General features: G+C 37.3%; 1 protein-coding gene across 4 annotated transcripts in view; it reads right to left on the bottom strand.

Moving 5' to 3' along the window:
- The window catches only part of CDC42SE2 (CDC42 small effector 2), a 201,398-nt gene that overhangs the window by 47,252 nt on the left and 140,324 nt on the right, over positions 1 to 13,822 (bottom strand). For all 4 annotated transcript variants that reach the window (XM_036846628.1, XM_036846629.1, XM_036846630.1 and 1 more), the window contains one exon: positions 4,349 to 4,692. In XM_036846628.1, coding sequence (XP_036702523.1) covers positions 4,349 to 4,402 — 54 coding nt within the window. In that variant the 5' untranslated portion in view covers positions 4,403 to 4,692. The remainder of the gene's footprint in view (positions 1 to 4,348; positions 4,693 to 13,822) is intronic.

Genomic DNA, 13,822 nt, shown 5'->3' with positions numbered 1-13,822 from the left:
GAACAAACTGAAAACCAACAACTGTTCTTAGATCCTTTAGAGAACTGAGATCACAGAGCAAACTGTTGCCTCCAGAATTGGAGACATAGGCAAATACAGAAAATCACAATGTACTAGAGCAGAAACCTCCAGTCAGTACAGGACCAATGTAGGAAAACAAACTGTAATTGGTGAACTGCTGGAGGATGAGTGTAGACAGCTGGAGAGTTAAAAAACTCCAGGGGTGGGCTTCCCAGGTGGCGCAGTGGTTGAGAGTCTGCCTGCCAATGCAGGGGACACGGGTTCGAGCCCTGGTCTGGGAAGATCCCACATGCCGCGGAGCGGCTAGGCCCGTGAGCCACAACTACTGAGCCTGCGCATCTGGAGCCTGTGCTCCGCAGCCAGAGAGGCCGCGATAGTGAGAGGCCCGCGCACCGCGATGAAGAGTGGCCCCCACTTGCCGCAACTAGAGAAAGCCCTCGCACAGCAACGAAGACCCAACACAGCAAAAATAAATAAATAAAAAATTAAAAAAAAAAAAAAAAAAAAAACCTCCAAGGGTGCCCAATCTTAGGAGGGTGTGAACTAGATTTAGTGAGTTAATTCCACAGGACGGAACATAGCAAAAGTGATGGGATGTCACAAAGATTCTGACTTCCATCTTGCTTGCCCTCTTGCTCATACTAATGAAAGCCAGTCGCCACATTGTGAGCTGTGCTATGGAGAGACCTGTGGAGCAAGAAACAGGGAGGCCTCCAGCCAACAGCCAGCAAGGAACTGAGGCACTTTTTCCAACTGAGACTCTTGTTAGGATTCAGAGAGGAACTGGACCCTTCCAACAACCACGTTAGTGAGACAGAAAGCTGGTCCTCTCCGTATTGAACCCCGAGATAATGACAGCCCCAGCTGACATCTTAACTGTAGCCTTAGAAAGATCCTAAGTCAGAGGACTTGGCTACACAGTGCCTGGATTCCTGACCACAGAATCTGTGAGATAATAAAAATCTGTTTTAAGCCACTATGACTTAGATGAACTTGCATCATCTTAGGTAACTAATACTTCATCCAATCCAATCTCTGTATTCTCAGTGAGCTAATGGAAATCAGGAGAGGTTTGATACCTTGCCTGAACTCTGAGACTCAGAACAGACCAGAAGCTAGGCCCCGGTTGGGGTTCTCTCAGCGATTTACAATGCCTTTCTGCAATTTGGTGGTATGGAAATTTGCCTGGCCTGTTCTTCTTAACAAAGCCTACCCTCAAAAGAAACTATTTTACCAGAGCCTAACTGACTAGGGTTTTACCAGAAACTAACCAACTTTGGGGAAGGGAAATATCCAACTCCAGCCTCCTCTAGCCTTTCTGTCTCAACTGAGGAGTAAAAAACAAAACTGAGAAGCACTTATATAGGTCACAGCCCAGGGGCACAGGCTCACTGAAAGACTGAAACCTAACCACAGCAGTATATAATGCTTCCCCACACCCAACATCTTACCAATACATCAACAGGGCTCCTGTGCAACAGGGAAATATAACTGAAAGAACTGGACATCTCAGACCTTACTTAAGGAGAAGTCTCTAGGGAAACCAAAGACAACAGGGCACAAAAACAAGGACACCAAAGGAAATTTTATCCTGTGACACCTACAACTACAGCAAACAGTAAATAAAGCCTAACCCCCACTCAGATAAACATAAAAATTCACACTACAGGCCTATTTCCCTCAGTTCCTTTTACCCAGAGTATTATCACATATGACTTTCAACAAAAATTACAAGGCATACTAAAAACAATATGGCGACAGGATTCAAGTATTCTATAATCTTTAAAAACTGTTGAAAATGTAATCATTGATAATATATATCATAGATGATAAATTATACACAATAACTTAAATGCACAGGTAAACGTGTTCACTGAAATAAACATTCATTTTATGCTTAAGTAAATTTGAACCTTTCCCATTAAAGTCAGGAGAAGCAAGATTGTTTAGCCATCACTGACACTGTTCAGCATTATACTGGAGATCTGAGTCAGTGCAGTAAGATATTAATAGGGAAAAAAGTGTATGCATCAGAATTAAGACTGAAAAAAAATGTCACTATATGGAGAAATTTAGGAAATATAAAATGTTCAGTATGGTTATCTGGATAAAAAATTAGTGTATAAAAATTATGAGTTGCCTATACACTAGTTAAAAAAAATTCCAACTAGGAAATTTAACAGCAAAACAATATCATTCAGAATAGCAACAAAAATCCATAAAAAATCTAGAAAAAAACTAGCAAAAAATGTGCAGAACCTACATGACGAAAATTTTAAGCTTACTGAAAGAACATGAAAAGGTCTGTATAAATGAAGATGTATGCCATGTTTCTCAATGGCATTACTCAAAATTTTATAGATGTCAATTCTCATCCAATTACATTCTAGATTCAATGCAATCCTACAGTAAACACCTACAGAATTTAAAAGATGCATTATGAAATATCTCAAAGAAAAAATATAAAAAAAAAAACATAATAAGGACCCATGTTACAACAATCCAGCTTAAAAATAAGACATTACCAATACAGTTTAAAAAGAAGAACTATGTACTAAGTAACTGCAGCAATTAAAACAGTACAGTAACTGCACAGGTGTAAACATATGTAACCAAAAGAACAGGACAGATTTCAGGAACAGTCTCTTTAAATATACGAAAATGTAGTATATAATAAAGGTGACATTTCATATCACTAATAAAAAGACTGGCTATTTAATAAACTGTTTTTAAATAGCTGATTAACACAAAAGAAAAGTTAGACTCCTACATCATGCCTCACAGTTCAAAGAGCTAAATGTAAAAAACAATATTATAAAAGTAGTAAAAGGGAAGATGGTGGAGCAGATATCAGCAGGAATCTGTATCCCCACCACAACAATTGTACTGGCAGAATCTGTCTGCTGTTATCTATTCTGAAACTAGAGTCTGTTCAAGGATTTCAACTTCCAGGGGAAAACGTGGAAGGTAAACTGCAGTTAATTTCAGTCAGTGTTAGCTCTTAGCACAGTAGTAACTACCTGCCCAGCCCCGTAGCTGTGTTCTTCGCATATACTATACACAGCTTGTGGGAGCCACGATGGGCAAAAAGGACCATGTCCTCCAAATACCTCTGCTTCTGATCACAGAGGAGCAACGGACAAGGAGGTGGGCAGTGACTGTTGCAAGCTCCTCCCTCTCTGGCTGAAGTGACTTCCAGAGGATTTAAAAAGCCACGCCCTTGCTTTTCCTCCCCGCCCCAATTTTTCATTTTTTCCCCTTTCCAGAGCCAGACATTAAAGACTAGGACATTCAAAAACAATTGCATATACAACAAGGGCAATTACAAAGTGACCATGTATGACCAGGGAAAGGCTCAGAAAAGATCTGAAGAGACCTTAGGATTACACCTCATTCTTCCTTTTATGTTGTTACAAATGTAAGCAAAACAGAATAAAATAGAAATTCATTTATTCTGCCAGTCAGACAGCAAACCAGCTAGCATGTATAGCTACATTCTCCAAGGTATTAGATTTGATCCTGAAGATACAAACTAAATATGCTCAGGGCCCCTAAAGAATTCAAAACATGGTGGGAAAGACTATAGTACAGTTAAGTTACTATGCAAGAAGTTCCATCCTACCACAGAAAAATGAACTAAAAGAGCTGGTGGTAATACACATGAGGTATCATCTAAGTCAGGGGAAAGCTGGCGAAGATTTCATAGAGTTGACATTTGATCTAGGCATCTTAAAGAATGAAGAGAAAATTGGACGTGGAGGGCAGAATTTTCACAGAGGTAACAAAATGTGCACAGGTTAGAAGGGATAAAAGTGGGGCAGGTACCAAGAAGAAGTCAGCCAAGACTACTTACTATCCATATGACTTTGGGCAAAAAACTGAACCTATTTCAACTGAAAAATAAGGATAATGGTATCTTCCTCAGAGAGCTGCTGTGAGGAAAATGAGATGGTAAATCGAGACGGATGTGAGGCAACCTAGCTATGACATCTTCCACCACTGATTTCCAAAGCTGACTTGGCTGTTCTACCTCAGATTGTCTCCCTCTCCTCTCATGGCTCCTCCAGAAGCTGGTCTACTTGGTATAAGAGCCAACCTTCTCAATCATACACAATGGTCTAGCACAGTTCCTCACACATGGCATTTACTCAAAACACATTTACTTTTTTTTTTTTCTTTCTTTCTTTAACCAGATGTTCAGAATTCCACTGACAGGCCTTAGAACTGCCCTGCAATCACTGCTGGGGTCCTGATTCTCAACTTGAGAACCAGCATTATGTTTAATAAGCACCCCACCCACTCTGTACATGTATTACTTCATACTTACAGGTTGAGGCTGTTCTGCAATACAGCAGTTGAAACACAACCAGAATTCACTCATGCTTACAGTCCAAGTTATAAATGAGCACCAATGAAGTTTCCAAATCTCAACTCAGGAAGCTTCACAAAGCAGGCTTCTCAATATGATAAATGTCCAAAGATGCCAAAATAATAACTTTATTACTTCTCTGTGTTTTTGTTCCTGGAAGTCAAGTATCTTATATAGTCAATCTAACAAAGAAAAGGTCAGATTGTTTCCTTTCTTTGCTTCTGATTCTACAGAGACTCGTTTCTGAACCACCAGGAAAGGTATAAAAATTGTTGTCTTGACTCAGGACCTTAACAGGTAGTCTAGAAAAAAAGAAGAAAAGAAAAGAAGTTACTTTACTTATCTTACCCTTAGAAGCTTTTATTTCTTAAATCTGTGATAAAATTAAGACTATTTCCCCAAAAAGTAAACACTGAAAAAAAAAAATCAAGATTTTAATAAACTGATATTCATTCAATAAAAAAATATTTGAGTACTTTCTCAGTGTCAGGTATTAGGAATACAGCAGTTGAAAAGAGACAGTAATCCTTGCCTTCATAGAGCATTCTATTTTATGACTGTAAAAGCTTTCCCCAAAGCCATGACTCTAAACCTTGTAAGACATAAATGACAGTTATTTTTATATTTGTATAGAAGATCTTCAATGAAGATTAATGCATATATGTTCAATGTCACAAATATGGGTAATAAGGCATGAATTTAGGACCCTGATTCTACACAGTCCAGAGGACATGTCCTTCAACATACTAGAGGACAATGACATGTTAAGATCTAAACATATGTTCAAAGAGGAAGATAAGAAGGAAGAAAATGTACATTCTTGCCACAGTAAAATTCAGAACCTGGAATGCTTATTTTCAAGGAGAGGTGAACATTCCTTATGTCACCCAAACTCCTAAACAAAGAAGTAGCAGTCTTGCAATTGGCTCTGTCCAATGAATTGGGTAAATACTATGAAGGTTTATAAGCTCAAAAGAATTGTATGTTTCATTTACTTCCTTAGAGAGAATGTAAGAGCAAAGGGTTAAAATTCACAACATCATGAATATTATTTCAGGGCTATTTACTTAACAAGCTTAATTCCTCCCTGAATCAAAGACCATGGCCATTAAAATATCATTGTGAAATCTCTTTTAACCAATTTTATGAAAACAAATATGCCTTTGTTTGAAACTGAAAATTCCTTATGCTCATCACTGCTGATGCAGCACATACAAACGTGAATTACTCTGCTTCAGATCTACTGGATTTGAAATCTGAGGTTTTAAAATCTATTATTTGATTTACTCCATCATCATATTTTCTCATCTACATATAGAGCTAGCAATTTCCTTTTTATTTGTAATTTACCTTTGCCAGAAACCGCCTTCAAATACTAATTTTACATGGTAAGGTGTTCTATTTTCTTCTATTTTTAACTGAGTTGTATACATTCCTTCTGTTTAACACTTAAAAGTAATAGATGACTTCCGTATTTACAATCAACATTTTCGCAAATTCAAATTTCCTTCCTATTTAGAGTAAAGCTGTTCCTTATTTTGCAAATTTCAAAATATACATTTTCCCATTCCCATGTACTACTTTGAAAATGACATTCACAATATTTCCTCCTTCTTAATATTTAGTTGAAGAATGTTTAAAGTACAATAATTTGTGCTTCTATTTTCGGAGATAAGACAGAAAGGATACTTAAGAATATCGACCTAGATAATAGATATGATGAAATACATTTTCAAACCAAGGGGATGCTTGCAACTCCACAGGTTTTTATTTGTTAAGTAAACATATAAATCTAAAAATGTTTCAAACACGCCTTGGAATATCATACCAATACACTTTTTCCATTTTCTTGCTTTTCTAAACAAAATTCCTTTTTAGAATTTTTTTCAAATGTATATATACTTATAACACATTTATACATAAACACCTTATAGAGAAGTACTGAATCTGTCACAAAAAATTTCAATACTACCACTAATAATAAATATATTAACAGGTACTTTCACTTCCTGAGCTCAAAGTTGCTTAAATCAGGTCCATTTTGAAAACCTTACTTTAAAAAAAAAAAATCTTAAGATAACAAAAGAAGTGTCACTTTGCAACAACATCAACAACTAAACTTGGCTTTAAACACAGCTCAGCACATTCCACACATAAATGAGGGGTCAAACTGGGCTACAGCACCAGAGTATTTCACAAACTCATAGTTTCATTAGACATAAGATTTTAGAAAAGCTTAAGTGAACTGTCAGGCCACTTAGTGACTGGCAGAGATTCCTTGCATTAAAAGTTCAGTCTCTTGACTTTTAAGAGATTGGCATGAGTAAAAAAGTGTAGTAGTATTCTCCGGTCAAAAATATAACTTCCTCAGTCCCCTCCCCTCCTCCTCACTTTCCACACCTACAAATGCTGCAGATATAAGCTTTATACTTGTGGGAACAGTTCCGCTTCTGACAATATGAAAAATGTATGTCCCAACATCGTACCCACAAATTAATAAAATTGTTTAGGTCAACTTCCAAAGAAACAACAATAAAGCCATGATTTGAAAAACAAGGCAATGAGGTATACCTTTTAAGACAAATAATTTCTTCCCTCTTTTATTTATTTATTTATTTATTTATTTATTTATTTATTTATTTATTTAGGCTGCGTTGGGTCTTCGTTGCTGCGCACGGGCTTTCTCTAGTTGCAGCGAGTGGGGGCTACTCTTCATTGCGCTGCATGGGCTTCTCATTGTGGTGGCTTCTCTTGTTGCGGAGCACAGGCTCTAGGCGCGCGGGCTTCAGTAGTTGTGGCACGCGGGCTCAGTAGTTGTGGCTCGCGGTCTCTAGAGCGCAGGCTCAGTAGTTGTGGCGCACGGGCTTAGTTGCTCTGTGGCATGTGGGATCTTCCCAGACCAGGGCTCGAACCCGTGTCCCCTGCATTGGCAGGCGGATTCTTAATCACTGAGCCACCAGGGAAGTCCCTTCCCTCTTTTTTTTAATGTGGAATACTTTAACTCAGTTGAGGTATTGAGCATGCTCGGTTTGTGTGAAACAGAATCAGATGTTTAGAATTTAGACTTTGATATAAGAGATGTCTGGCAGTTGTTAGTACTACACTAATTTTTAGCAATGTTAACTTGGGCAAGTGACAAGCTCTATCATTAGTTATAAAAAATGGAATGCTTCACTGCCAATGTCACAGGTCTGAAATGAGGGCTAAATTAGGATGTACACAAGGGCACTGCATATATCATAAAGAGCTATACTGATACAAGATGTTCTTTTGTTTGTTATCAAAATTAAAATAGCTAATAGCAGAATGAAGTAGCAAAAATAATTAATTTGTAATAGCTGTAAATTTTTAGGAAACAGCCTAAAAGTCTATTCAAAAAAATAAATAAAAATAAAAAGTTTTTTAAATGAACTGAGAGACAACCTACGGAATGGGAGAAAATATTTGCAAACAATGCAACCCATAAGGGCTTAATTGCCAAAATGTACAAACAGCTCATACAACTCAACAACGAAAAAAAACAAACAACCCAATTGAAAAATGGGCAGAAGACCTAAAGAGACATTTCTCCAAAGAAGAAATACAGGTGGTCAATAAGCACATGAAAAGATGCTCAACATCGCTCATTATTAGAGAAATGCAAATCAAAACTACAATGAGGTACCACCTCTCACGGGTCAGAATGGTCTACAAAGAACTAAAAAGTCTACAAAGAACAAACGCTGGAGAGGGTGTGGAGAAAAGGGAACCCTCTTACACTGTGGGTGGGAATGTAAACTGGTACAGCCACTATGGAAAACAGGATGGAGGGTCCTCAGAAAACTAAAAATACAATTACCATATGATCCAGCAATCCCACTCCTGGGCATATATCCAGACAAAACTATAATTCAAAAAGATACATGCACCCCTATGTTCACAGCAGCACTATTTACAATAGCCAACACTTGGAAACAACCTAAATGTCCATCAACAAATGAATGGATAAAGAAGATGTGGTATATATATACAATGGAATACTACTCAGCCATAAAAAAGAACAAAATAATGCCATCTGCAACAACATGGATGCAACTAAAGATTATCATACTAAGTGAAGTAAGTCAGAAACAGCAAGACAAATACCATATGATATCATTTATATGTGGAATCTAACATATGACACAAATGAACTTACCTATGAAACAGAATCATGGACATAGAGAATAGACTGTGGTTGCCAAGGGGGTGGGGGGCGGGAGAGGGATGAACTGGTAGTTTGGGGTTAGTAGATGCAAACTATTACATATAGAATGGATAAACAACAAGGTCCTACTGTATAGCACAGAGAACTATATTCAATATCCTATGATAAACCATAATGGAAAAGAATATGAAAAGGAATGTATATGTCTGTAACTGAGTCACTTTGCTATACAGCAGAAATTAACACAACATTATAAATCAACCATACTTCAATTAAAAAATTTTTTTAAAAAAAGAATAAACAAATAGGGACTTCCCTGGTGGTGCAGTGGTTAAGACTCCACACTCCCAATGCAGGGAACTAGATCCCACATGCATGTTGCAACTAAGAGTTCGCACGCCACAACTAAGGAGCACACATGCCGCAACTAGGACCCGGCACAACCGAATAAATAAACAAATATATATAAAAAAAAGAATAAACAGATAGCATTTTAAACTGAAAAAAAATGAATGGTGCTCCATTCATACAAAAGAACACTATACAAAATGAAAATGAATGGTAGTTTCATCCAACACACTGGACAATTCTCAGTGCCATGTTATTGAGGGAAAGAAGGCACAAAACAATATACATGGAATGATTTCCTTTATACAAATTTCAAAAACAAGTTCAACTAAACTACTTTGTTTAGAGATGCATAGAGAAGTATAAAAGTAAAGCAAGAAAATTATAACACAAGTCAGGAAAGTGGTTAGGGCTGAGGGCAGGAATTAAGAATTAGGAAGAGATGCATAAGAGCTCCTGGAACGCTGACAATATTCTACCTCTTGACTTAAGTGGTAGTTACACAGGTACTTGCTTTATAATTTTGTATTAAATAGTACATTTATGGTATATAGAATTTTTTATATATCTTTAAATAATAACAATTTAAATAATATATAAGTAAAAGAAGCAAATACTAACGATTTCAAGTTGTAATAGAGTGATGGAAATGCAAAATACAACGTCAAGTAAAAATGAACACACTTTGCTAGAGACTTTGAAGGACCTGGTAAAATTTGGGAGGTTTGAGTGGGGAAAGGGGTGATGAGGTCTGAAGTTCTACCAGATGCCAAAGAGATTTCCACCAGAAATGCAAAAATTACTAATCAATGACCAAGTCTGAGTTCTCAGTAAAGCTTATATCATAGCAGCACCAGCACTAAATCTGTCCCAATCTAGTTAAAAATCATTCTTTGATATTGACTTGAGGTACAAGGTCCTATTGGGAAAGAAAAAACAAAAATACAAAAACCAACCCATTCTGAAAAGAGCTTTCAAACTACATACTTATCACAGACCTACTTTTCTGTGGCTAATCAAAGTTCAGTCAAGCCACTGTTCCCTGAACTCAGTTATAAAAGGCACAGACAGGGGCGCATGTAACTACTGAAATAAGAGGGTTAGTTTTTTGTTTTTTGTTTTTAGTAATTTTAATTTATTATTTAAACCCTGCTGAGGTGCAGTAAGGAGTTGAAGCAGATTATAACATGGATTTTTATTTATTTATGGCTGTGTTGGGTCTTCATTTCTGTGACAGGGCTTTCTCTAGTTGCGGCAAGCGGGGGCCACTCTTCATCACAGTGTGCGGGCCTCTCACTATCGCGGCCTCTCTTGTTGCGGAGCACAGGCTCCAAACGCGCAGGCTCAGTAATTGTGGCTCATGGGCCCAGCTGCTCCGCGGCATGTGGGATCTTCCCAGACCAGGGCGCGAACCCATGTCCCCTGCATTGGCAGGCAGATTCTCAACCACTGCGCCACCAGGGAAGCCCCAAGAGGGTTAGTTTTTTTTCTTAGAATGACTGCTTATAGGTTAGTCTTTCCCACAGTTTCGTGTTAATGTAATCACAGGGTACTTTTTTTTTTTTAAATATCTGGCTTTTTTAATTCAGCATGTTTTTGAGATCTACCATGATGCCTCTATTAGCTAATTCACATAGATTTCCATTGTGTATACACAGCACAATTTAACTTCATATTTAGTATTTCCAGTTTTTGGCTGTTAAAAATAATGCTGCTATAAATTAGTGTATACAAATATCCATGTAAACAGAAATTTTCATTTCTCCTGAGTAAATATCTACAAAGAGAATTGCTGAGTCATATTTTAAGTATAATTTTAACTTTATAAGAAACTGTTTACCAGTTTTCCAAATCAGTTGTACCATTTTGCATTTGTACCAGCAATGTATGAGAGTTCCAGTTGTTCCACATCCTACCAACACTTTGTATCGTCAATCTTGTTACTTTTAGTCATTCTAGTGGGTATGAAGTACTACCTTGCTGTGGTTTTAATTTACACTTTCCTGATAACTAATGGTATTTAGTCTTTTCATGTGCTTGCTAGCCATTCATATTATCTTCTTTGGTTAGGTATATTCACATCTTTTGCCCATTTTTTAATTTAGGTGCCTTATTCAGTTGTGTTCTTTACATGTTCTAGATCAAGCCCTTTGTCTGGTAAGTGTATTGTGAAGATTTTTTCCTGGTCTTTGTCTTTCCATTTTTAAAAAAATAGCACCTTTCGGGACTTCCCTGGTGGTCCATTGGTAGAGAATCCGCCTTTCAATGCAGGGGACGTGGGTTCAATCCCTGGTCAGGGAACTAAGACCCCACATGCCGCGGGGCAACTAAGCCCGTGCACTACAACTACAGAGCCCACACGCCCTGGAGCCTGCGTGTCACAACTAGAGAGAAAACCCGTGTGCCACAACTAGAAAGATGCCCGCGCACTGGAACAAAAGATCCCACATGCCTCAACGAAGATCCTTCATGTGGCAACTAAGACCCGACACAGCCAAATAAATAACTATTTTAAAAAATAGCATCTTTCAAAGAGTTTAAGTTTTTTAATTTAACAAAATCTAGTTTACCTATTTCATCTTTTATGATTTGTGTTTTGTGTTCTAAGAAATTTCTGCATATCCCCCAAACATAGCTTTCCTTGTATTATTTTTTCTTCTAGAACTTTTAGTTTTTACTTTTCAGTCTATAATCAATTTTTAGTTATTTCTGGTGGTATAAAGTAAAGGTCAAAGATTCCTTTTTTACATAGATAGCCCATTGTTCCAGCTCATCTGCTGAAGGATATCTCTTTGCCTATTGACTTGATTTGGCACTTTTCACTGAAAATCATGTAACTGTAGGTTTGTGTCCATTTCTGGGCTGATTATTACACTGGTTTATGCCTATACTAGAACCAGACTATCTTGACTGCTATACTTTTTTTATTATTACTATTTTACTTTTTTTTTGGCTGTGTTGGGTCTTAGTTGTGGCATGTGGGGATCTTCGTTGCGGCATGCAGGATCTTTCATTGGGGTGCATGGGCTCTTTGTTGTGGCATGCAGGCTTCTCTCTAGTTGTGGTGCACAGGCTCCAGAGCGTGCAGGCTCAGTAGTTGCGGCGTGTGGGCTTAGCTGCCCTGCGCAGCATGTGGGATCTTAGTTCCCAGACCAGGGATCAAACCCGCGTCTCCTACACTGGAAGGCGGATTCTTAACCACTGGACCACCAGGAAAGTCCCTTGACTGCTATACGTTTATACTAAGACTTGAAGTCAGGTAGTGGTAAGTCTTCCAAATTATTCTTTTCCAAGGTTACTTTGGATTGTCTAGATGCTTTGCATTTCCATATGCATTTGAGAATCAATTTGTCAGTTTCTACAAAAAAGCCTCCTCTGAATCTGATTAGGATTGCATTTATTTTGACAATTATTTGGAGATTTACATTTTAACAATAGAGTATCTAACCCATTAACATGGCACATCCAATAGTCTGTAGTTCTCAGTGTACAGGTTTTCTATGTATTTTGTTGCATCGTTTTTGTTTTTTAACTTTGTTTACAGCTTTCATATGAAAGCTTTTTTTTTTTTTTTTTTGGTTGTGCTGCGTGGCTTGCAGAATCTCAGTTCCCCGACCAGGGATGGAACCCGGGGCTATGGCAGTGAAAGCGCCGAGTCCTACCCACTAGACTGCCAGGGAACTTCCCATATGAAAGCTTTAAAGTCTTATGTAGTCAAACGTCAATTTCCATCACAGATTAGGTGGTTTATCTTACTTCAGACAAATTTTCATCATGGACCGGGGGTTTCTTTTACTTATCCCAGGATTATAAACCTATCATCCCACATAGTTTCATTTAGGTTTACTTTATAAATTAACTTAGACATTAATATTTTATGGGTATAGTTAGGTAACATTTTCACGGTCTACTCAGGCTTTTTCTTTCTAACATCTTCCTTTTCGCCTTAATTAAAAACTCAAGTACTTAATGCCAAACATATACATATGTAGGGGAGAGATTCTTATATTGGCTCAAACCTGAAAGAGTTTGCAACACGGAGCAAAGTAATAACATAAGAAAACTACTGTCCCCTTCTCTAATGCCCACACTTCTCCCCCTTGTATGAGACTGAATACCATATTTCCTCTCTTTAACAATAAATCCTCCTTTTCCTTTCCTGCTACTTTCCTTCTTTCTTTTTTTCCAGTTTCTTTCTCTCCCTTTTTCTTTCTCCCTTTTCCATGTCTTCATCCACTCTCCTTAAACCCTTTGTTAGCTATGCAGAGTTAGAAACAATTTTGTGACACACAGTAGATTCTCAATTTATTAGTTCATGGATTGAAAGTTATCTTAATACTCTGAACTTTTCTCCTGCTTCTAGGTAGATATTTACACCCAACTGCTAATGAACATCTCATGTGGTCTCCTTGTTCATTTAAACACATTATTTTTAACACTAAATTTACATATCTGTGTCTGCGTTACCTTTCTTGGTGGGTGGCACCACCATGCAATGTTTACCAAGCAACACATACTCAAATTCTATCCCACTACCTGCAGTTCTGTGAATAAAACCATACTGTAAAATGTTTTCTTATATGTAAACAAGCCTTTACTGTTATTCAAAAATTAATACAAGCACAAAGATTTTTAAAAATCAATACATAATAAAAAGCTATTTAAAATGGCAAATCACACCTATCCCTCTCCATCTGTTAGTGGTAGTCATTTTTAACTTATCAAGGTATTTCTTTTGATATTTATAATTATGAGTAAGATGACAATTGCTATTTCTTGTTATTTTTAGATAATTTAAACTGATGTTCTGTTAAAACAGATAAGGATACGTCTTTTTTTTAATCACTGCCTACCCTCAAACTCCCTTTCACTATCGTCATAAGTGATAATTAATAATT

The sequence above is a fragment of the Balaenoptera musculus genome, chromosome 3, assembly GCF_009873245.2.
Source record: "Balaenoptera musculus isolate JJ_BM4_2016_0621 chromosome 3, mBalMus1.pri.v3, whole genome shotgun sequence".
NCBI lineage: Eukaryota > Metazoa > Chordata > Mammalia > Artiodactyla > Balaenopteridae > Balaenoptera > Balaenoptera musculus.
The sequence above is the reverse complement of the archived record's forward strand: the minus strand, read 5'-3'. Positions and strand labels throughout refer to the sequence as shown.